The 22,240-nt window shown below is 38.8% G+C and overlaps 1 protein-coding gene across 4 annotated transcripts; it reads right to left on the bottom strand.

Moving 5' to 3' along the window:
* Positions 1 to 1,529: 1,529 nt before the first annotated feature.
* rab24 (RAB24, member RAS oncogene family) lies at positions 1,530 to 21,774 on the bottom strand. Of its 4 annotated transcripts, none has more exons than XR_010931183.1 (10): positions 20,508 to 21,770; positions 18,372 to 18,599; positions 16,432 to 16,500; positions 14,101 to 14,179; positions 11,640 to 11,707; positions 10,903 to 11,002; positions 9,579 to 9,629; positions 6,349 to 6,408; positions 5,025 to 5,169; positions 1,530 to 3,856 (listed from the first exon to the last, which is right to left on the bottom strand). XR_010931183.1 is itself a non-coding variant. In XM_067608637.1 (10 exons), exons 3-10 carry the CDS (start codon positions 18,486 to 18,488, stop codon positions 5,099 to 5,101), a joined length of 615 nt encoding a protein of 204 aa, XP_067464738.1. In that variant the 5' UTR covers positions 18,489 to 18,599; positions 20,508 to 20,698; positions 20,778 to 21,769; the 3' UTR covers positions 1,530 to 5,098. The 4 variants fall into 4 exon arrangements, 3 of the variants coding, with proteins under 3 accessions (XP_067464738.1, XP_067464739.1, XP_067464737.1); XM_067608637.1 differs by having other exon boundaries at positions 1,530 to 5,169; positions 20,508 to 20,698; positions 20,778 to 21,769; XM_067608638.1 differs by having other exon boundaries at positions 1,530 to 5,166; positions 20,508 to 21,774.
* Between the last annotated feature and the right edge of the window lie 466 nt (positions 21,775 to 22,240).

Below are 22,240 nucleotides of genomic sequence, written 5' to 3' on the forward strand. Positions count from 1 at the left end.
AAAAATTAAAACCAGATTATGTTATGTTTCCAAAACCTACACAGTGGAAATCATATAATCTGAATTTTAGCATTGAGCATTCCTGGAATATGTAGTGTACACAGAGATGCCTTTGTCAGCGTGCTAAATGCTAAATAGTAACTACTGTCGTGAGAAAGCTAAATATCATGAATTCCTGCCTCCAACACACTGAGAAGATTTAATCTTAGTAGTTTTTTATCAAACAAGTATGTACTGATGCTTCTACCCTGTTGTTTGGTAAAGATGAGTGCTCAGTGAGCACCATTAGAGCGCTGCGGTTGTAATAGGAATTGTTGCAACTCCTGATTATTTTCTTCAGTCACCTATGAACTGCATTTTGGTTTGATCTATTCTACACCAATTCAAATTAAATGGCAAGTGCCTATCTCAAGCTACTAGAGCCCAAACCTTTGTCTTGCAGTTGTAAATCCTAAATGGTTGAAAAACAAAAAAAACAAGTCTTAACTTTGAAATACCAGCAAATGTCTTTCTACACATTAAGCAAGCTGTTAAAGGCCCCGCAGACACCAAGGAGATGATGCTGCGTTCATATCATGTGGGATGGATGGTACAGATGGAAAGATTCCCACGATTACAGCTTGCGAGCGTTAGTATCATCAAGGTTGCATGGTTGCAGAGTTGGTTGCGTGACAGTTTAAAAAATACTGGGCATTGGAGCGTCCATGTCATACCTGTCTCTCTCCAGTATCTACTATCAGTATCTACTATCCAGTAAAGGCAAAAATGCCTAAAAATAAAAAAAAATACTGTGCATTGACAATATAACACTATTAAACTCAGGTTCAATTACGTTGAACAACAGACTTTGGCTGATATGAGGCAAAAAAGTATTGGTTCTCAGGCTCTTCCACATTATTTACTACATTATTTTTATCGCTATGTTCAAGCTGAATGAGCAGGTTGACATGGACATCACAAGACTTGTACAGGAACAGGGTCTTTCAATTATTGGCGCATAACAGCATGTAAAGTAGATTTTTCCAGCATTTTAAATATTGTTCATTGTCTTAGACCCCATAGTCTTAAGATAAAGGTCCATTTCTCCATACATTTTATTTATATGACAATTGTAGCTTTCTTGCTAATAGCCAAAAGTATTTTTAAGAGAAAGCCATAAGTTTTGCTCAGGTGTAACATGTAACGCAAGAGCGAATAACTTCTATACCATATGTTCATAATTAAGTCAGCAATCGCTTGACAATTTGAAAAAAATGGCATTTCGGACTCTAAGCTTTCAGAAACATTTCAACAAAGACTTTCCCAGACTAATTACCACTTGAGATGAAAGCTGTTTACGAGTCATAAACTGGAAATTATGTGGTAAGTGGTGTGAGGTCACCAGACTTGATGAACTGATGGCTGCCCTCCATTTGGCCAGTGCTACTGCTTGTTTTGTAGCAGCAAAGGGTGGGAAAACTGGTTAACTGAAGTGGAAGTAGAATATGAGACAATCTCTTATCAGCTGATAATCAAACAGTGACAGGTAGTGGAGATGCTGCGGTAAACTTTATTTTTATTCAAGTTTTGCCACAGACAGAACAATACCTTTTGGATTCAACCATGAAAGCCATGTGAGATACAGAATGTGGTTATTAGTCTGTAATGTTTATGATGCTGTGGGGACACATGGTGTTTGTTAACTTGCCGGATGGAGCAGTCCACTCAGGTCAGCATGTGTCGTTTTTTGTGCCAAATAGGTCGTTTTCACAGCAGACATTTTGACTTTGTCATAGGAGGAAAATCACAGGTGTTACTAATAACATTAACGAGCGTCCCAGTAAGTCATGACAGTGTGACAGTGAGCTAGCATGCACAATACCATGAGACTGAAGCAGCTAAATGGAATTCAGCAGTCGTTAATTTCAGTATTTACACCTGTGCTTTCCCTGCTGTAACATGTCAAAGTGTCTTCTGTGAAAAAGCACTATTTGAAATCAAGCCAGCATTGTGCCAGCGGGGCTTTGGACTGTTCCTAATAAGCATGATAAAGTTGTAGTGAGATGTCCTGGGGCCTGAGAAGAAGCCTAATCAGCCAAAACAAGTAACAACACCTGTGCAGAAGGACTATAGGTATGTAAATTAAATAACAAAATCAGCCACAGGTTTAGTCTTTATGAATCAACGGTGGAGAAAGAAAAGGCAGCGTTGGCACATCTCCACTCAGAAACTCTGAGGTGAGATTTCAGTGTCACTGTATTGAAAGATTTAAATAAAGTTCACACACACACACACACTCAACTCAAGTACAAAATAAATCAAACAGTCGCAAATGAGTGTAAACATGTACCGATACATTCACAGACTCAGAAAGGTTTTACATACAGAGATACAGAGGACTCCAAAACATAACTGGTCATTTAATCAGCAAAAAAGCAAAATACTGTCAGTGCCGTTTTATCAGCTTGTGTAGTGTTCTGTTTAGATTAAATGAAGCGCTTCGTGCTGCACCAAAAAAAAAAAAGTATTTTTCAAATTTCTTTCAACTTTCAATACTGTAAATGATTTAAGATGTATTTATTTTATTGGTGGTGAGAACGACACTGCTGAACACGTCCCAGTTAGAAAATGATTTTATCTTTTCAATTTGTCCTCAAAAAAAACAAAACTAAGGGAGTTGTCAGTAGTTTCCAGATTTCTTTTTTTGTACCATTTTACCTTTATTTTAGCATATTTTAAGTTTCTAGATTTAGTGTTTTATCATTTTCAATACATCCTCGTTTCTTTACTGTATGAAAACCGCTTTCTGACTGGTGATAATCAGTTCTCACATATCAGAGCGTCCCTGAATGCACCACCGAGGACATTTGTGAAAATGCTCTCAACCTGGAAAAGATTTTGAAAATGGTTGGCAATTAAATCACAGGTGATGGACTAAATCTAAAACTGTAAAACTACAACATTTAATTGTAAAACACAAGCTCACAGGTGACTTCCCCTTGTGTTCACACTGAACAGGATGAGATACATGAAGTTGATTTGTTTTGTTTTAGTGACAGTTTTTGCTGGTTTCAAGGGATTAAATTTGACTCAAGGTAAAATCCTGTTTGAGGCACAATTTTTTTTTTTTTTTTTTTACTTTCAGGGTTGGGATGCATGAGATGAGATTATTATGGTCATGAGCGATTTGAAACCAGTAAAATTATCTGCAAATAGGACATAAAAAACTGAATACAAAAAAAAAAAAAAAGGTTTTAAGCATGTCACAAATTCAGTTTTGTAGGCAATGATGCATTAATGCAAAGATTTGTGATGATTTGCGATACACTGAACAGATTTTTACAATTTAACATACAGTATATTGCAATTATTTTGTCACTTTTTGCATAAAAAGGTCAGATATTATACACAAGGGCAAAAAAACTTAAATTGTGGATAAATACATACAAAATTTAAGGTCTATCAGAACTCTGAAACATTCTTTCAAGAAGATTTTAATTTTTCCAGAACATATTTGTACTTTACACCGGTCTCTCGTTAACAACTTTCATTAAAAATATTGTGCATCAAATTATCAACAAGTGGAGGATCAAAACATCAAAGCAGCAACATGTGTCCATTTATCTCTCCACATGTCTGTCTGGCAGCACAACATAAAAGGCAATAAATTAGTGACTTGAGTAGATTTTACATATGTTAAATATAGCTGTAAATATTGTTCTGAGAACACAGAGATGACAGTTTGTGCCATATTACAACATTTACCCACAAAGCTTTTTCCTGTTGGTGAAATCTGCAGTTCCTCACCGTCAACAAGTGGTGAAGCCTTCAGTTTTTCCTAAAACCTTTCTGAGCTCGCCTTCACTGCTAGAAAAGACTGAAAGAAAATGTGACAGTCATATTTCCAGATGTGTAATATGCATTTGAAATTACAAAATAGAAAATTTAGAGTTTAAAGGTAGAAAAGTAACTGTCCTCAAAATTTTCTTTCAGTCAGTTTAGGCCATGCAATTTGATGACAAAGATGTAGGAATTTCAGTAACCGCCACCTAAAATCAGCTTATTGTTTTGCTTCTGACAGAATCATAGCTTATGGTGCAAAAAAGATGATGTACTAGATACATGTTGTACATGCTGTTACATGGCAAACGCTGTGGTAAACATTAAGGAGCTGAAGTTCAGAAGGTTGATTTTGGACACACACACACCACACACACACACAGTCCTGCCATTTCTACTGCAGGTATAAAGGCCTTCTTAAGGATCATTGGTATCATTTCATTTGTTAGACCAAATTTGCAAAGGTATAATTAGGATTAATCTCAATTATATTTGGTTGAGAACATAGTTAGAGGGAAGGAGGAGTGTTTTGTTCCTTGACATATTATATCCTACTTAACTTTGTGTAGGTTTCAACAAGGATGTGCGAGCCAAACCAGTGTGTCAAATAGGGCCAGCGTGGGCCCATTCAGCCTTTATCTTACAAAATTCAACAAAAAGCCTGTGAGTTCACATCAGGATGTTACAATGAGTCACAGCTGCTCTGTTCTCAGGGTTGAAGGTGAACAAAAATTAACAATTGTAAACAAAACATTCACCGTCCTGAAGCACTGCGCTCGCTACAGCAATCAACAGCCTCATTCAAGTTTTCTCCGCTAGTCCGTGTTTCGTCAGCATTGCTTTAATTTCTTCTCCAATGCAGGTCATCTTTTAACCACAGAGCAGCTTCCGATTGTTTATCACTGCAGTGTTTAGGGATATGTTTACTTCCATGGTCCAGCTCAGAGCTACAGAAGAAAGATGACTAGTTGACATGGGGACAAAACACAGGACATAACTGGATAAAAAGTGTGTGTGTTGGTTTTTAAATGGCTCTCCACCCAACAACAGCTGCAGCAGTTGTAAATCCTCTTCGGGTAAAATCCGCTGCCCTCAGTTCTTTATGGCACAAAAGAAATAAACATATCTAACAAGGTATAAACAGTACTGCTTGATTTCTTTTTCTGTGATTTGGATACCAGATCCAAAGCCGAGTTATCCAATACCCTTCCAGCATATCCAGGTTTTACTCCAGCCAAGGGAAGGTGACCTCTTCTGTCTCCCTTCCTGCTGCTCAGGATCAGTTGTTATGGCAACAGGAGTAGAAATATGAGTCTTTCTTCTGGCCCAAGTCAACGCCTGTTTCCTCTGCTGAAACACAGGAAGAAATTTTATGTTCAGAATCTTTAGCAGTATTTAGCAGGTTTGGGATCAGTTTCTGGAGGTAGATTTTCTATAAAGCTGAGGAAAACAGCCACCCACCTCCCTCCCTCAGATATTTACACATTCCCTCACATGTATGTAAGTAATTTTATGTTTTAATTTTGGTTGATAATTTTTTTAATTGACTCTCTGGAGTAATGGGTATATCTGCCCCCCCTCACCCGTGGTGTTCCCCAGAGATCAATTTTAGTCCCCTGTTATTTCCTGTATATATACTGCTTCTGGTCCACATATTTCAGCTAGACCACCTTATTTAACCACCATCTATGACCCCCCCAAAACTTGGTGACTCAGTTAATACATCCTCAATCCTGTAATGTCTTTCAGATCTCGACAGCTGGATGGCTTGTACATAACAAGCAATCTAAATCGGAAACCATTTTGTTCTGCCCATTTCCTGTACTAGTGCTATTTTTTTTCACTACTTTTCAACATTCTAAAGTGTCTCAAAATATGGGTGTAATATATGCGACAGGACCCCCACTGCACCACAGTGGTTTCATTAAGTTAAAGGGGAAGCTTAACTCTTTCAACGCACCATTAGTTGGTATAAAACAGCCCTTCAAATTGTGTGAATTGAGAGTAAAGCTGGGTTTATATTTGACACAAGGGGATAACAGCAGTCCTTTAGTGATAAAGAGGGGTGATCACAGTGAGCAAAATATTTGTGGTGGAGATGGCTTTGCTAGGCATGTTTAAAGGGGTCAGTATGCTGCAAACTAACCCTTTTCAGCTATTGACAGCTATAAATAACATTTGCCTTCTGACGTCTTCATAAGACAAGTTTTAAGAACAATTTCTTTCAGGCATACTCTGGCATTTAGTGAAAAGCAGCCAATTAATGAGCCTTTTTCAACTTGCTTCAACTTGTTGTCTTCACTATCAATAATCTCCATTGGCATCTGAAACTTGTACAAGAACACACATGCAGCCCAGGCTGACCAAATACATTTGTTGCTGTCTTTGCGTGGTATCTCTTTGGCCACCGTAGTCCCGGCATGCAGTTATATCTTTGAGGGGGCACATGATAGCTACAGCGTAGCATCCATAGATAAAACCCCAAAAGAGCATTTATACAAACTAAGTGTACGTGAATGAAACACTCACCTGTCATATACTGGAAGGCAGTGTTGTTGTAATCCTCAGCAACTTTATGGAACAACTCATCTGGCAAAGACAGAATGAGGCCTGTCAGTTTCATTTCAATCAGTTCATTCTCACATCATGACCTGATAATAACTAGTTCACTCACATTCCTAATAGCTCATTAACAGTAGATCTGTGCTGCAAGCAGTAACTGTACAGTGCTGCTTGAAAATTTGTGAAACCTTTAGAATTTTCTCTATTTCTGCATAAATATGACCTAAAACGTGATCAGATTTTTACAGAAGCCCTAAAACTAGATAAAGACAAAAACATCAAACTTTTTCATTTATTTATTGAGAAAAATTATCCAATCTTACATATTTGTCTGAGGCAAAAGTATGTGAATCCTTGTTTTCAGTGCGACCCCCTTTTGCAGCAATAACTTCAACCAAACGTTTCCGGTAACTGTCTATCAGCCCTGCACATCAGCTTGGAGGAATTTTAGCACATTCCTCCTTACAGAAAAGTCTCAACTTGGGGATGTTGGTGGGCTTCTCTGCATGAACTACATGCTTCAGGTCCTTCCACAGCATTTCTATAGGATTAAGGTCAGGACTTTGACTCCTTTCGCCATTCCATAACATTAACTTTCTTCTGCTCTAACCACACTTTGGGAGTGTGACTTGTGTGTTAAGGGCTGTTTTCTTACTGCTTGACCCGCTTTCTGTTGAGCTTCAGTTCACAGATGGATACCTTGACATTTTCCTACAGAATGTGCTGGTACAACTCAGAACTCGTAGCTCCATCAATGATTGCAAGCCGTTCCGGTCCAGAGGAAGCAAAGTAGGCCCAAACCATGATGCTACCACCACCATGTTTCACAGATGGGTTAAAGTTCTTATGTTGGGATGCAGTGTTTGCTCATCGCCAAACATAGGGCTTCTCATTCAAGCCGAAAAGTTCAATTTTGGTCTCATCCATCCACAGAACATTTCTCCAATCACGTGCTGGCGTATCCCCATGGTCTTGAGCAAACAGTAGACAGCGGAAATGTTCTTTTTGGAGAGAAGTGGATTTTTTCCTTGTAACGCTGCCATGTACACCATTGATATTCAATGTTCTCCTGATGGTGGACTCATGAGCATTGACTGTAACCACTGCACAAGAGGCCTTTAGTGTCCTAGATGTTACCCTGGGGTCCCTTGTGGCCTCCTGGACTTTTACACATCTGCTCTTGGTGTGATCTTTGTTGTTTGACCTCCCCTGGGGAGGGTAACAATGGTGTTGGATGTCTTCCATTTGTACACGATCTGCCTGACAGTTGACTGGTGGAGTCCTTTCCAGCCTGGTTTCAGCAACTCTTCTTCTAAGGTCCTCTTCTTCTAAGAAATCTTCTTTGTTCGAGCCATGACACACTTCCACAAACCTGTGTTGTGAAGCTCAGAGTTTGACACTGAAGACCCAGATTTCTCTTCTTTAATTAAGGCAGGGCCTCCCAGACTCACACTTGATTGAAACATCCAACTCTAATTTCCTCTTCAAATGAATTGATAATCCTAGAGGTTCACATTCTTTTGCCACGCACAAATATGTAACATTGGATCATTTTCCTCAATAAATAAAACAAGTGTAAGGTTTTTGTCTCATTTGTTTATTTGATGTCTCTTTATCTAGTTTTAGGGCTTGAATGGAAATCTGATCACATTCACGGGTTCACAAACTTTCAAGCAGCACTGTATAACAGTGTGAGTGAAGTTGTATAAACAGACATCAAATAATCTTAAAAATGAACTACATTTCAAAATACAAAAAAAAAAAGTTCTGATTCAACACAGACTATTATGTACAATCCCTCCTCCAATCTGAAATGCCTCGAGCTCTGGAGAAGAAAGTGTGCAAATTAAAAATAGAGTCTGACAAAGAGACACACTGAAACAACATGATCACTGGTGAAATGCAGTCGAGTGTCTGTGTTTTTTTCTTTTCTGATATGTGAAACTTAAAAACGCCCTTTTCAGGTTATGACAGGATGCAAGTGCGGTAAACTTGCAACATAATTAAAATCAGATGCTCTCTGAAGTGTACAGAAATGTATGGCAGGCTCTCAGTGAGGAAATACACACCCTGGTCACCTCTGCGCAAAAACAGGTTATCCTTGACAATATTTCTAGTGTGATTACAAGGATTATGTCCTGCTGATTGCTCTCCTTTTAGCTTCTGTCGTTGAGGTCAGATTCTCATGATTTAACTGGCTGAAGAGCACACACTGAGGGTTATTTTCTGTGATTAGTAAGGTCCTTCTCTCTATCTACATGTTAAGAGTACACTGTGGGCTTTAAGAAAATACCTCATCAGCAATCATCCTCTTCTATTTGCCCTCTACTTCCTGTCAAATGGTCTCTTCTTGAAGAGGACAATCTCTTCTTTGTTTCACTTTGACTCATGTCTTACATTTCTTAGAAATTTCATTTTCATAATCACTCAAGGGTCATAGGAATACTGCCAAAGAGCAACCTCTCTCAATCCTACCAAATAGTCAGTTCTCGTGATTTCATTTCCATATACAGTATATACACACACACACACATACAATATATACTGCTGATAATTATATTGCACATGAATGTATTTAGGATTAAAGCTTATTTGAAGAAGTTCAACTAAATGTTAAGACTTGTTAAGTCTGAACTATGTCTACATCCTCATACTCTGATTGGCCTTTTCAAGCAGTGAATGTGTAACATTGTCTATCTGTTTTTTAAATCAACAGCTTTTTCTTATTCAGACTTTGATGTCAGTTATATAAATGTTCGTCATGGCTTTTTTCAGACATGACAGGACTGTAAACTTGCCTAACAGAGGTCCAAACTGGCCTAACTAGACAGGTTTCAGTGATTATTTATTGAGGCAATCAATCAAGACTATCCTTCAAATGTAAGAACAGGTGTGTCGATTACTAATTTTTCTTGTCTGTCAGTTTTACTATCCTACATACCTTGCACTGGCATCAGAGTGTCTTTCTTTAGGAACTGACTGTGCATCTGCCAGACCATTCTCTGCTGTCCCATTCATAAATCTACCTCTATTACTATAATCAGGTTTGTTTATGTGGTTAAAAACGTGCCAACATTTTTCAATATCAGAATTCTGAGGGATTCCCACTTCCTGAATCGACAGCCCGTGACTAAATACAGCTGTGATCTGAGCCAATCATCCATGCTAAAACGCAGATGACAGAAGTTGTGACTCACCCACATTGTTTCCTGATTTACTGGAGGTTTCAAAATGCTGCGCCCCAATCTCTGTGAAACCAGACCAAAACAATAAGGTTAAATGTCAGTCACGCTGAAGCACGAAACAAGTTGTGCAATGTGCAATTCACACTAATCACATGCAGAGGCTGATAAAAGTCACAGATTTCCTAATTACCCTTAACAACGTTCAGGGCATTTAAAAGCATTTTAGTTACATCAAGGTACTGCTCAAATTATTCCCAAATTTGGGCAGCACCTTGAGAAATGTTCATGTAAATGGAAAACCTGGTTTCCTTTTCGGTATCTTTATCCATAGCTTAACAGTATTTGTAAAATTCAAACACATGAGTATAGTAAGAAAAAAGAGAAGATAAATCTGGTTTCAGAGATACAGCTTTGTGAGCCATTTACTACTGACAGACATGAGGACTTGTCTGTTTACCTTGACCTTTTTGGCTGCAGTTCAGCCCCTTTCATCAGACACTTTCACAGATGGTGGTGTGACGTATGCTGTCAGATAATAAACCAGAATGAAGGGGCAACATAACTGCCCCAGACACAACAGGCAACAGTGGGACTGTATTTGACCATCTGCTTAACCACATCTCACCACAACCTGTGACACTTCTGAGGAAGGAGTTACAACTACGGCTGAAACTGTAAACAAACAAGCACACTCACCTGTCGGTGAAAAAACAAAACAACACACTCTGTCTAACTATACAATATGTCCAACAGTATAAAAAAGCCAGCAAAATGTAAAAATAAGTAAAGGTTGGAGCCAAAATAAGTGGATTAATTACTTAGTCCATCGAAAGAAATTCAATCAGCAACTTTAAAAAAAAAAAAAAATCTTAGAATGTCTTAAAATGGGGGTATAATATTACTAAACTGATTTCTTATATAATATACAGTATAAACAAATACGTTCACACTCACAGATGATACTAAAATAACCATGTTGATATGTTATGCATTTAATCACACTAATTGTTTTTTTAAAGCTTGCAAACAAACAAAAAACTTAAACTGGCAGCCTTCTGCTGAACAAAGGAAATAATTAATGTAATGATGCAGACATCTTAGAGTGGACTTTATGATAGTAATTATATTGTGTGTGTGTGTTAATTACACACTGCGCTGTACTTTAATAACAACTGACTCTTTATATGAAACAGACCTCTGACCAGGCTGCTATCACAACACAGAGATTACATTCACACGCAATCCTTTGTGCATATCCGCAGTTCAACAAATCAGGCCAATCAGGCCAGAGAACCAGTATAGAAAGGCAGATTTATGACAGTGAGACTCTAATCACCTTCAGCAAAGTCCTGAGCATCGTGGTAATCGATTTGGCGCAGGCTCCGATCTGCTTCAATCAGGTCGTTCTTAGTGCCACACAGGTAGATCTTACAGTGCTGAAGTACACAACACAGACAAAAAAAACAAAAAGAAATCTAGTAATACACTTTTACTGGCATCTCTAACTGTAACACATGGCAGGCGTTGGTTTCTATTTATTTATAAAGCCCTTAAAGGCAACTTGCCAACATATATCACTTCCTTAAATGGTCCTATAGTCATTATTTGACTCATTCAAGTGATTGGCTAATGCTCAAAACCCTGCGTGCAACCACCAAATTTGGGAAACTACTTTTAGTTTTAGTGCTGCACACACTTGGAAGATTTTACAACACACATTTAATTTAACACAATTGTACCTATAGGTCACTTTAAAACCATGACTCTGTTGTTCTGTTGTTGTTGTTTGTTTTCTTGTTAATTATTTTTTGTGTGTATTTATTCTGTTTTAATTGTAGTCTTGACATTATTGGAAATGAGGGGCATGCCCTAAATGATTCCTCGAGAATTAAATAAAGGTTAAATGAATGAAAATACTGCTCTCATATTTTTTTTACTATAGTCTCATGAACTGGTAAGAAGCTACAGTATTTTACGATAGTGTAGGGGAACTGTCCTGTAACTATTCATGACACATATAAAATCATTCAGCTGTATTACATTAAACTTTAGGGACAGGAAAAGCTCGCTCACCTCCTCGCAGTTCTGCAGCTCTTTCACCCAGAACCGAGCTCTCTGGAAGCTGCTGCTGTCAGTCAGATCTGAAAATCAAACACAACTGAGTTTTTAGTCATTGACAGAAGTCAGACATTAAGTATCCCACAGTCTTTTCAGTGCTCTCCTTACCAAACAGTACGTATATAAACACAACCATGTGTACAGCACAGAGCACAATACACAACCAATCTACCAATTATCAGTGCTTAAGAAATGTTTTTACATTGGTGAGTAAAGTGATAGATGTACCACTGAGCAGATGAGGTAGGAAAAACAAAAACAAACAAAACAACAAAATGCCTAATAAAACAGACAACAGGATGGAAACCAGTGGTAAAATAAAATCCACAGAAGGTAAAGAAGAAGAAGACCAGTGGACACAAAAGAAGATGTTAAATAAAACATGACAGCAGTGTGAGTAATACACTGGAAAATGCCATTAGCTATTTTTTAAGAGACAAAGTTCCCCAATGTGGAACAAACAAACAGAGACGTAAAAAAAACATTCAGACAATGTGCAGCAAGCTTTAACCTGGTAGCAGATCAGGAATGTGATGAGAACAACGCAGAGTTCAAAAATAAATAGGTAACAAAAGATGTGAAGTCCACCAACCAGTGAGATGTATCCTCAGTGTACAAATTTATAGATAAACATTTTATTAGCATCATCAAGACCCTCTACGTCTTATCATTCTGTGATTCTTCTTCCTCTTTTTTCTCTTTGCTCTGATCTCAGCCTCATAGTGTTCGTCTGATCTTCCCTCTCGATGCTGGTGCACTCATTCATTTTCACAGGGACTCACCTCATTTTACATCCAGCCTCAACTCTCAGCTCTGATGTATTGAGAGATCTGGGATATTTAACTGTGACTCCTCTCTATCTCTCAGCTAAAATAAGTTGTAAATAGCAAATAAGTGCTGAGCGATACACGTTTACTTCTTTAGACTGAAGATGGATTTATACTTGATGCAGTGACATAGATTTTAGTTCAGCATATAACTTCACTTGTTGACCACCACAGCACGGGTGTGTCATGCATGAAGAGGTTATATTGTGTTTTTATTATATTCCCGATAATAACTCTACAGGATAGAATTTTTCTTTCAATTACTTTGTAATAGAGAGCAAAGAGTTTCACTAACAAATAGGTGAGTGCTGCTATGCAAAGCCAAAGTCATTGTGTTTTTGTGCTTTCATTCACTGTCATAGAGAGCAGGGGGCACAGTGAGCAGAAGGTCTGCAAATGAGATGTCTGTTACTGAAAAGTAGAAGATAACTCAGCCTCTCTTCAACTTGCTCCAGGTTGTCTTCACTATCAACCGACTCTGCCTGCATTTAAAACTTTTTAATGGGGAAATATGCTTTTTGTGATATTGGTTATTTTGATGCTGTTGTGATGTTATGGATGTTAAACGTGGTCAAATTTCCAAACCTTGAGGTGAGCGTATGTAAAATACTCCCTGCAAGTCAAAGCCAGGGCTTCCACCTGCTCTGACCGCTCTGTTTGCAGTGTTACCTCTACTTCCTCCTCGTGATGACGAGAGATTGTTCGCACATTCCCACAAACAGCCGCCTGTTCTGTAGCCTTTGTTGCTAAGATTGTTGCATGGGTCGCTCACGATGTCAACTCGCATATTTCGCACTGGATTCGGGCTCGAATATGTATGAATATATTTGAGAAGTTTCCATTTCGAGTAAAAGAAATGAGAAAAAGACGTGAAATCTTACTACTGTTTGTTTACATAACCCTCAGGAGCTGCTGGAAGTCTGCCGAGGGGAAGCTCCTGGCAGTTAACCAATCAGAACAGAGTGGGCTCATCGGGAGGGGGGCCTTAAAGAGACAGGAGCTGAAACGGCCTGTTGCAGTCTGAGGCTGAACTGAGGAGCTGCATAAAGGGCCAGTATAAGATAAACAAGTTTTTTTTTAACAGTAAATCATGCAAAGATATTCCAGTAGAGCCCCAGAATAAAAATATAGATCTGGAAATGTGCATGATACGTCCCCTTTGAGACAAAAACACAAGCAACCCAAGCTGACTAATAACAGCTCTTGCAGTCTCTATATTTCTGTAGCCACCGTAGCTCCAACGAGTAGTTACACTTTTGAGGAGGTTCACTACGGTGCAGCAAGAGACATATTAGAGGTTTAACTGGCTGAAACTGAGCAGAGTCCAAATCTCTGCACACTCAGCTTAAGAAAAATCAGCTTAAATGTATCAACTTGCCAAAACCAATGCTAACCAGACACCGGTTTTAGCTATTTAACAAACTGACAGCATGTATAAAACATTTATCCGAAATACATCACGTATTAATGGCACAATGTTCAGTTCTCCATTAAAAAAAAGCACAGAAAGTGACTTTTAACTACCAGAGACTGAGTAATGACACCTGATAGCTCTCCATGTAACATGATAAGGATAAGTATTCATTTACCATAGCAGACTATGGCTGCCCGGGCTCCTCTGTAGTAGATTCTGCTCATAGCCTCGTAGCGCTCTGATCCAGCTGTGTCCTGAGAGAGAGAGAGAGAGAGACAGAGAGACAGAGACAGAGAGAGAGAGAGGAGAACAGAAGTTGAGATTCATCTACATGAAGACAGAGGCTGTGGTTGAAATCGCCTAGTGTAATATATACTACACTAAACTACTAAACTGACAACATATTGGGAATCCGAATGGTTACTTTCTCGCCTGAAAAAACATTGAAACTTACTAAACTGACATATGAACAGTCCTCGAGCAAAAACTACAACAGCTTTTAGTCTGGCTAAAAATCTCAGCCACTGCACAGCTTGAGGAACAAACTCAGAAATTCTTGCTAATCTAGTATAGGCCTACATCTGGGCATTTCTCATGCACACAAAATCCACAGTTGGAACGCACCACATACTCAATTTGACATCATACTTAGTATGAATAACAAACACAGCCAGGGTGAAATGATAAGAGAGAAGAGACACAAGAATGCTAACTGTTTCCTGTTTAACTCCCTCCACCTAACTTCCTGTTAAATAGCTTAAATGTTGTCATGCGTTTAAGGTTAAACATCACTGCCCTTGTATATCTCAGATCTGATGTTACACTGGTACACAACAGTAAACATTCCTACAGCCCCTGTGCAGGCTTTAAATGCTGTGTAATCCCCAGTGTGAAAAGCTCTGCAGCAATGTCCCCACCTCAACAGTTTCCCTTGGCTAACATTTACTTCAAAATTACATGATTTGCTTTTTTTTAATCTCACATTTGTCTCTTTTCCATGTCTAATCAAGGTAAATATAAAGAGAAGTGAACACATAACTGAGAGAAAGCGCTGCAAGTCAACCATTTTCAACACCCTATATGTGACAATGGTACCTTCATTTATTATTTAAGTCCTCTGACATACAGCTGTGTGATGCTGATTGGCCTTCTGTTCTTCTCTACACAGATTCCACACTTATACAGTGAGATCATTTGAACAGCGGCTCACTTTTTTACTTTAAAGAAAATCTCAAAACCGCATTTTCTCTGGATAATAAAAATAAATTGCGCACAATGTAGTCGTACACTGATAAGAAGTAAGAACTCAACCTTTTCATCAACTAATTAAAACAATAAGTCAACAGATAATAATAACAGAAACACATTTTGTGGCTGGACCGGCCACAGACAAGCCCTATAACAGCTGTTGTCCATGAGTGAGTGATGAAGTTTCATCCTTGGTCAGGCCAGTGTTGAAGTTTCTCCATTGGCTGTTTCTCTTTCAAAATGAATCGGGCAGAGATAAGCCTCCTGAACTTGCACCCAAAATGCTGTCAAAACTTTTCCACCGGAGCCTCCATGATCATCAAACAGGAAAGAGGCAGGAAAGAGGCAGGAAAGAGGCAGGAAAGAGGCGCATAGAGGCCTGAGGGAGAGTGCACAGTTAAAGCACCCTAAATAACCATCACTCTGACAAAACACTCAATACAGAGTGAGACATCCGCAGAGTGAAACAGATGAAAGAGCAGGGGGAGTTTATCAGATAGTTAATTAGAATAGTTATAATAAGAATTAAAATAAGTTCTCATTCAAATCAAAACATCCTAAAATATGTGTGGAAAGTTTTGTTCTTGCAAAAGTATTTACAACCTTTTATTTCTTATAAAACTCAAACGTTGCTTAACCATGTCATGTGATGCTACTTCAGTACACTTTAACAACAAATATTACTGGAACCCCTACAGAAAATTGCAGATGAACATTTAATATCCAAGAATTCACATTATAGACACTACCACTGACTATCCCTGTAACAAACTGGCTACAATTTCCCACACTGACCAGACACGGTCCAGTCATGTACTAGGTTTTGACCTAGTCTTGTTAGATGCAGCCCTTCCACTAAATTAACTGTGTGCGCATCATGTACACACTGAGTTTCCATCTCTCCTTAACAGTAAATCCAACATCTTCTGCCTTAAAAGCTTATTTAGGTTGCAATATAATACATTTGGGAAGTTCAGTATAATAATCTTCTAGATATTAATATACTGCTAATAGTAATTTACATTAATTTTTTGGGGTGGTGTCGATTTTTGCCTCCTGGAGAGGAAATGTTTCCTCCTGAACCACTGTCCTGCTCTCTCCTGCCGGCTCATTAAACTGTAAGAGGAGCTAATGTGATGTAATTGGCTATTAGGCTTTTATCGGGGGCATATTCTCAGCTCTCGCCCGGGGCACCACCTAAGCTAGATGTGACACCGATGCAGTAAACAGAATCCATATTAGGCAGCCTCCAACTCACCCATATTCCCAGGGTAATCACTTTCTCTCCCACCTGGATTGGTTTGGCTACAAAAGCAGCACCGATAGTCTGTTAGGAGGAGAAAACAAGTTTAGTAAATCATCAGACACTCAGGGATGGTGATGTTGAGTCCCTGTAGACTGCAGGTACTCTCAGTCTGAACTTTCACAGACCGCAGTCTAAGTGGGCACTAATGGGAGATGGGATAGAGAAGCGTTAGACGGATATTCGTGTGCTGATATCTGGAGTCCATTTGTCATGAGTTGTTTTCATTTACGTTTATATGTCAGTGAACTGGTGAATCAGCAGATGTTGCACATAAATGCCAACAGAAGATGATTTTTTTTGTTGTTTTTTCAAAGTATTAAAATCACAGGGAATATAACCCTCTAATCATCCAAACACATAGGAAAAATTCTTCTACTGCAGAGCTCTTGTCATACTAATCATATTCTAACTGCTTTAAGTTTAAGATATTATATATAAAACTGAGGGTTAAGGTGAAAGTATGGTTTAAAGGAATAACTTAACATCTTTTTAAATATGCTTTTTCACTTTTTGTCTTAGTTAGATGAGAAAATAAACTGAAGACTGGAGGCAGGGTAAAACACAGCTTGCCTGGGTTACACGTTGGATTGGCAAGGCGAGAGACTTACTGGAGTCTTCAATCACTCAGTGCGTTTACATGCACTCAAGTGACCGGGTTACAGTCGGCTTCCTCAAGAAAGCTTATTTCTAAACTGTCATGTAAACGAGGAACTTGGTTTCTGTAATTGCGGTAGGGGATTAGAGAGACCTGGTAGATTTATCATGGAGAATGCCAAATTCTCTGCCATGTGTATGCATAACCAGGTTTGTAATCAGCCTTTTACAAGTAAGCATGTGCAACAGCAGACTACAGACAGAGAAAGCACAGCGTGGAGTTGCTGACTGAAAGAAGAGACCGTTACATGGGGCATTGCGCCCTCATATTTAAAATAACTGCATCCAAAACCTGACTAAAACTGAAACTAAAATAAAGTAGCTTGTAGAAGTCTAAATTAGTCAGTTTCCACCACTGAACATCTATTAAATCCAGACACTTTCGTGCTTTGAGGTAGAGCTCCTACATGTCTGTCTGTGTCTCACAAAAGAAAAATCAGGAAGCAGCAGTGTCTTCTATCAGGTATACGATAACTAAATCTGTAAACCACGCTTCCATATAAGGTTGGGGATAGGAGAGAAACCTGTTTTGCTGCATGCACTCTATATGCAGACTTACAGTAACCAGGTCACTACAGTGCATGTATACATGTTCCCCAATCACCCACATGACATGCTTCCTCTGAGTAACCCGGTTACATGAGTACATGTATACGACTCCAGCAAGTAGGTGCACCTGGCTAAGAAATAGTCACAGCACATAACTCTTTGTAAAACCACAACTTGCCATTTTTATATTTGTTTTTTACATACTGAGCACTTATGTGAATGATTCCAGCTTTTTACTTTTGATGAATTTGCAAAACATTCTGCATTTGTCTTTTTTACTATTGGTTATTAATCCATCTTAAATAAAATATTTAACACAATAAATTGTGCAAGAAGTCTGAACACTTTCTGAATCTACTGTATCACTTAATGCAACTGTCAAATTATAAATGGTTCATACTTAAACAGACTACGAGGAGGTATGTCCTGATTTACATGTTAATATGCAGGATTCTTACAAAAATGCTTGTCTAATGCAGTAACTGCTGAAAGAAACACAGCGAATCATTACTGCATCCCTAGTTTATATCAGTGCTTTTATGCTTTAAGTTGATCACAGACTTGAGCCTCCGTTACCACAACCACCCGGGGGATAAAAATAAAAATAATGCCTTTCATCCAAGCAGCAGGCAGTGAGGGAAACAGCAACGGGCTGACATGGGCATTGAAGCAGAGCAGCTGACACTCACATTCTGGTACGGGCCGACCAAGAAGCGATGATGAACGTATCTCTCCACCAAGCTGGTCTTCCCCACACTCTCCTTTCCCAGCATCACAACCTTGGCATCCACGCGCATTGCACTCATAGTAACAGAGTTTGGAAAAGCCCAGGACGAGACCGCAGCGCAGCAAACAGGAGGGGGAGGGGGGGGCAGGGGTGGTTAACTTACAAGGCAGCTGCTGTGCTGCTCAGTGTGCTGTGCGATGACAAAACAGGAAACATAACAGATGAGTGACAACACTGATAAATTCATAAACACAATTTACCCTCCCTAAGTAAATGAAAACTATCACTTACAGACTGAAAATGATAACAAATGTATGTTTTTTGAGAATAATTGTAAAACTTAACTTCATATTTTCTGTGAGTGACCAAATTCTTATATTTTCTGGGATTAGTTGTATCTGTGTCAGTTTCATCTGTTGTGTCTGCGGATAACTTTGTGTATTTTTACACTTCAGAGGTCAAACTAACTCCCTTGTTGAAGAGTATCTCCTGGGGCTGCAATGATTAGTAGTAGATAAATTAATCAGCAACTATTTTGATACATGATGAATCCTTTTTTTAAGGAAAAATGCCAAAAATGTTATGGTATCAGGTTCTCAAGTTTGAGAATTACATGACAAACTGTTTTGGACTGTTGTTTGAACAAAACAAGATATTTGATGATGTCATCGTGGACTCTAGAAAATTGTGATGGACATTTTTCACAGTTTTAATGTTTTATAGACCAAAATGGCTGATCAATTAATTTAAAAAACTATCAGAAAATTGGTCAATAATGAAAAAAATCATTAGTTGCAGCCCTAAAATCTTCATAAAAAAGATCATACAAGAGAAACCAAAAGTCTCTTTTCCCAAACTGTTAATTTGGATGACCACAAAAGATTAATAATGTAAAAAAATAAAAATAAATAAAATATTATTAATAATAATAATAATAATAATAATAATAATAATAATAATAATGGTAAATTCCTGTTACAATCTACCAGAGTCATGTCTTAAATTGATAGTTGGTTAGCAGTTCAGAAACAAAAAAGCATTTACACTGTCACTTCAGAACAGTACGAGTTGGGGGAAACAAAAGTTATATAACTGTATTTGTTTAAGTAACTAAACAAAACTGATAAGGACCTGATGGTGACATATCAAATATTGTAATTATATAGATTAATTTTAACTGGCCAAATTAGTCTTTTTAGCACTACTGGAAAACTATTTTATTTTAAAGCAACAAGCATTAGCATTTGTCTTAAAACAACAGTCAGGAGCCCAAATTAACATTAAAACAGGTTTTTCAATCCTTCATAATACAATGTAAGTGATGGGGGCCCTGTAGTCCTTCTGTACAAAAATGGATTTAAAAGTTTATCTGAAGCTGATATGAAGCTTCAGCCATCCAAATTACTCAAATCGAGTAGATATTTTTCCAACGCTACAGTCTTTTTAGTGCCAAAGTTCCTCTTTTTATTACTATACTTCCAATGCAGCTCAACAGGGAAACACAAAGAGGGAATTTGATGCCAAAAAGACTGTAAATGTGGCAGATATCCACTTGATATGACTAACTCAGACTGCTGAAGCCACATATAAGCTTCAGATCGACATTTACATACATTTTTTGTACAAAATGACTGTATGAACACACTGTGGATTTTGCCCCCCATTACTTATACTTCAAGCACAAAGGTGATATTTTGATAGCCAGTATAAACAGGAGGAATGATTACAGGAAAACAGGAAAACCTCTTTCACTTTTCATTTGGGCACCTGACTGTTGTTTTAAGACAGACTTTTAAAAAAACGTGAACCAATGCTTATTTTCATGCAAACGTAAAACGTAACATCGTGTACTTTTATCGCGCGTACTTTTTTTTTTTTATCATGTTGTACCTTTAAATTTCAACTGTAACAGGATGAGATAATGTTACATCGAAGTTTCTATTTCCTCTGCAGACATACCGCTGTGAGTCTTCCAGTTACCTCACTGGGACAAACATGACATAGTCAAAACAAGCCTGACGTTACTGGTGATGGAGGTTTGAGAGCTCAGCTAATTTAACGGTTACTTCAGCACCAGAAAGATATACTGAAAACTCACCTGATAGCTAGCTTGACTCAACAAATCTTTCTCAGCATCTGAAGAGCCAAACCGGAGCTGTCAATCCGTGCCTACCGAGCCTGTTTTAAAGTAAAGAAGGTAAAAGCCAAACCGCTTGTCATCTCTGCCCAGCCTTGCCGCGCCGGGTGCTGCTAGCTTAGGTTACCGTTGCTGCCACTGTTGCGCAATGGCTGAAAATACAAGCAAACGTTACAGAAATAGATAATGATTAGCCAACATCGTCTCTAGCTGACAGAAGCTTGAATTTACCAAAAAAAAAAAGTCCAGTCAGCTGACGGGAATCAGTTGGCTGGACGCGGAGCTGTTAAACGTTTCTGAGGGGGAAAAAATCTCCAACTGAGCTTTGTTTGTTTGGGTGGGAACCAAGGCATCAGAGGCGGTTTCCAGGAGGAGGAAGTTCCCTAATTGCATGAGACAATCCCCCGGAAGTTTGGAAGCAGGACAGCACAGCGCGCCTATTCACCACCCGTATTCCGTGAAGACCCGCCCTACTCTGCCTCTGATTGGCTAGTACTCGTTGTCTTCGTTGGTTCGATTGGTTAGGTTCAGGCATGAGGAGTGAGATGGTTGGGTGACGGTAAGAATATCAGAGTCAGAGCCAATCAGAGGCAGTGTAGGGCGGGCCTTCGCAGAATGCGGGTGGGAAAAAGATAACGTGTGCCACGGGGAACAAAATCATCCATAAAAACTACCACCAACAGCCTGCACTTCAAAAATGATGTAAAAAATAATGGTGGATTATTTTCTCGATTGATAAATTAGTGTATTGGTCCATAAGATATCAAAAAAATGGTGAAAAATGTTGATAACTGTTTCCCAAAGCCCAAGGTGACATCCCCAAATGTCTTGTTCTGTCCTGACCGTGGATGTATTATAAGAGCTGGATACCAGACCGAATATGGCGCCCATTCAGTCCTATAGGAATTGTTCAGCTGGCGCATACCCTGGATGTACTAAAAGAGCTGGATACCGGACTAAAAATGGCGTCCATTCAGTAGTATAAGAATTACTTGGCTGGTGCATATGCCACATGGATGTATTATAAGAGTTGGATACCAGACTAAAAATGGCGCCCTTTCAGTCCTATAGGAATTGCTCGGCTGGTGGATACACCAAAAAAAGTTTCTTGCTTCTGGGTTTGCTTCCACGTTGTGCGGCCCTCTGAATATTTACAGACGTCTCTTTTACAATGGTGGTCTATGGGGAAAATGCTCTTTGGGCCGCAGGGGGATTTTTGGCTGCAATACTGCAAGTGGCCACTGGGAAAAATTGGCTGCAAGGCTGAGCAGCAGATCTGTATTCAGCTCTTATAATACGTCCATGGTACACCAAAAAAGTTTCTAGCGTCTGGGTTTGCTTCTGTGTTGTGCGGCCCACTGAATATGCACAGTAGTGTCTCCCCCACTGGCCCCACCCACAAGTTCCCGCTTGGCCCATAGACTTTACATTGTGATGACGTCACAGATTTTTAAATTGCTTTTTTCAGCTTGAGGAAAGTTTTACAAATATAAAACCTCCACGGAACAAAAATGCATAATAGAAAGATTCATAATTGACATAGCTGCAGGGGTATTTTTCGCTGCAATACCGCGGGTGGCCACTGTGAAAAAATTGGCTGAAAGGCTGCATGGATGTATAAAGTGAACTGAATATAGGAACAGCGCCAGGCTTTGAAGGAAATTTGACATAGCGGCCAAACTGTGTAATTACAT

This window comes from Thunnus thynnus, chromosome 13 (genome assembly GCF_963924715.1).
Source record: "Thunnus thynnus chromosome 13, fThuThy2.1, whole genome shotgun sequence".
Lineage (NCBI taxonomy): Eukaryota > Metazoa > Chordata > Actinopteri > Scombriformes > Scombridae > Thunnus > Thunnus thynnus.

Coding starts and splice junctions, on each gene's coding strand:
- rab24 (XM_067608637.1), bottom strand. CDS start 18,488: ATGAGTGCAATGCGCGTGGATGCCAAGGTTGTGATGCTGGGAAAGGAG. Junction 11,708..14,100: donor GGCAGCCATAGTCTGCTATG/GTAAATGAATAC, acceptor TTTGATTTTCAG/ATCTGACTGACAGCAGCAGC. Junction 11,003..11,639: donor AGCTGCAGAACTGCGAGGAG/GTGAGCGAGCTT, acceptor TGTGTACTTCAG/CACTGTAAGATCTACCTGTG.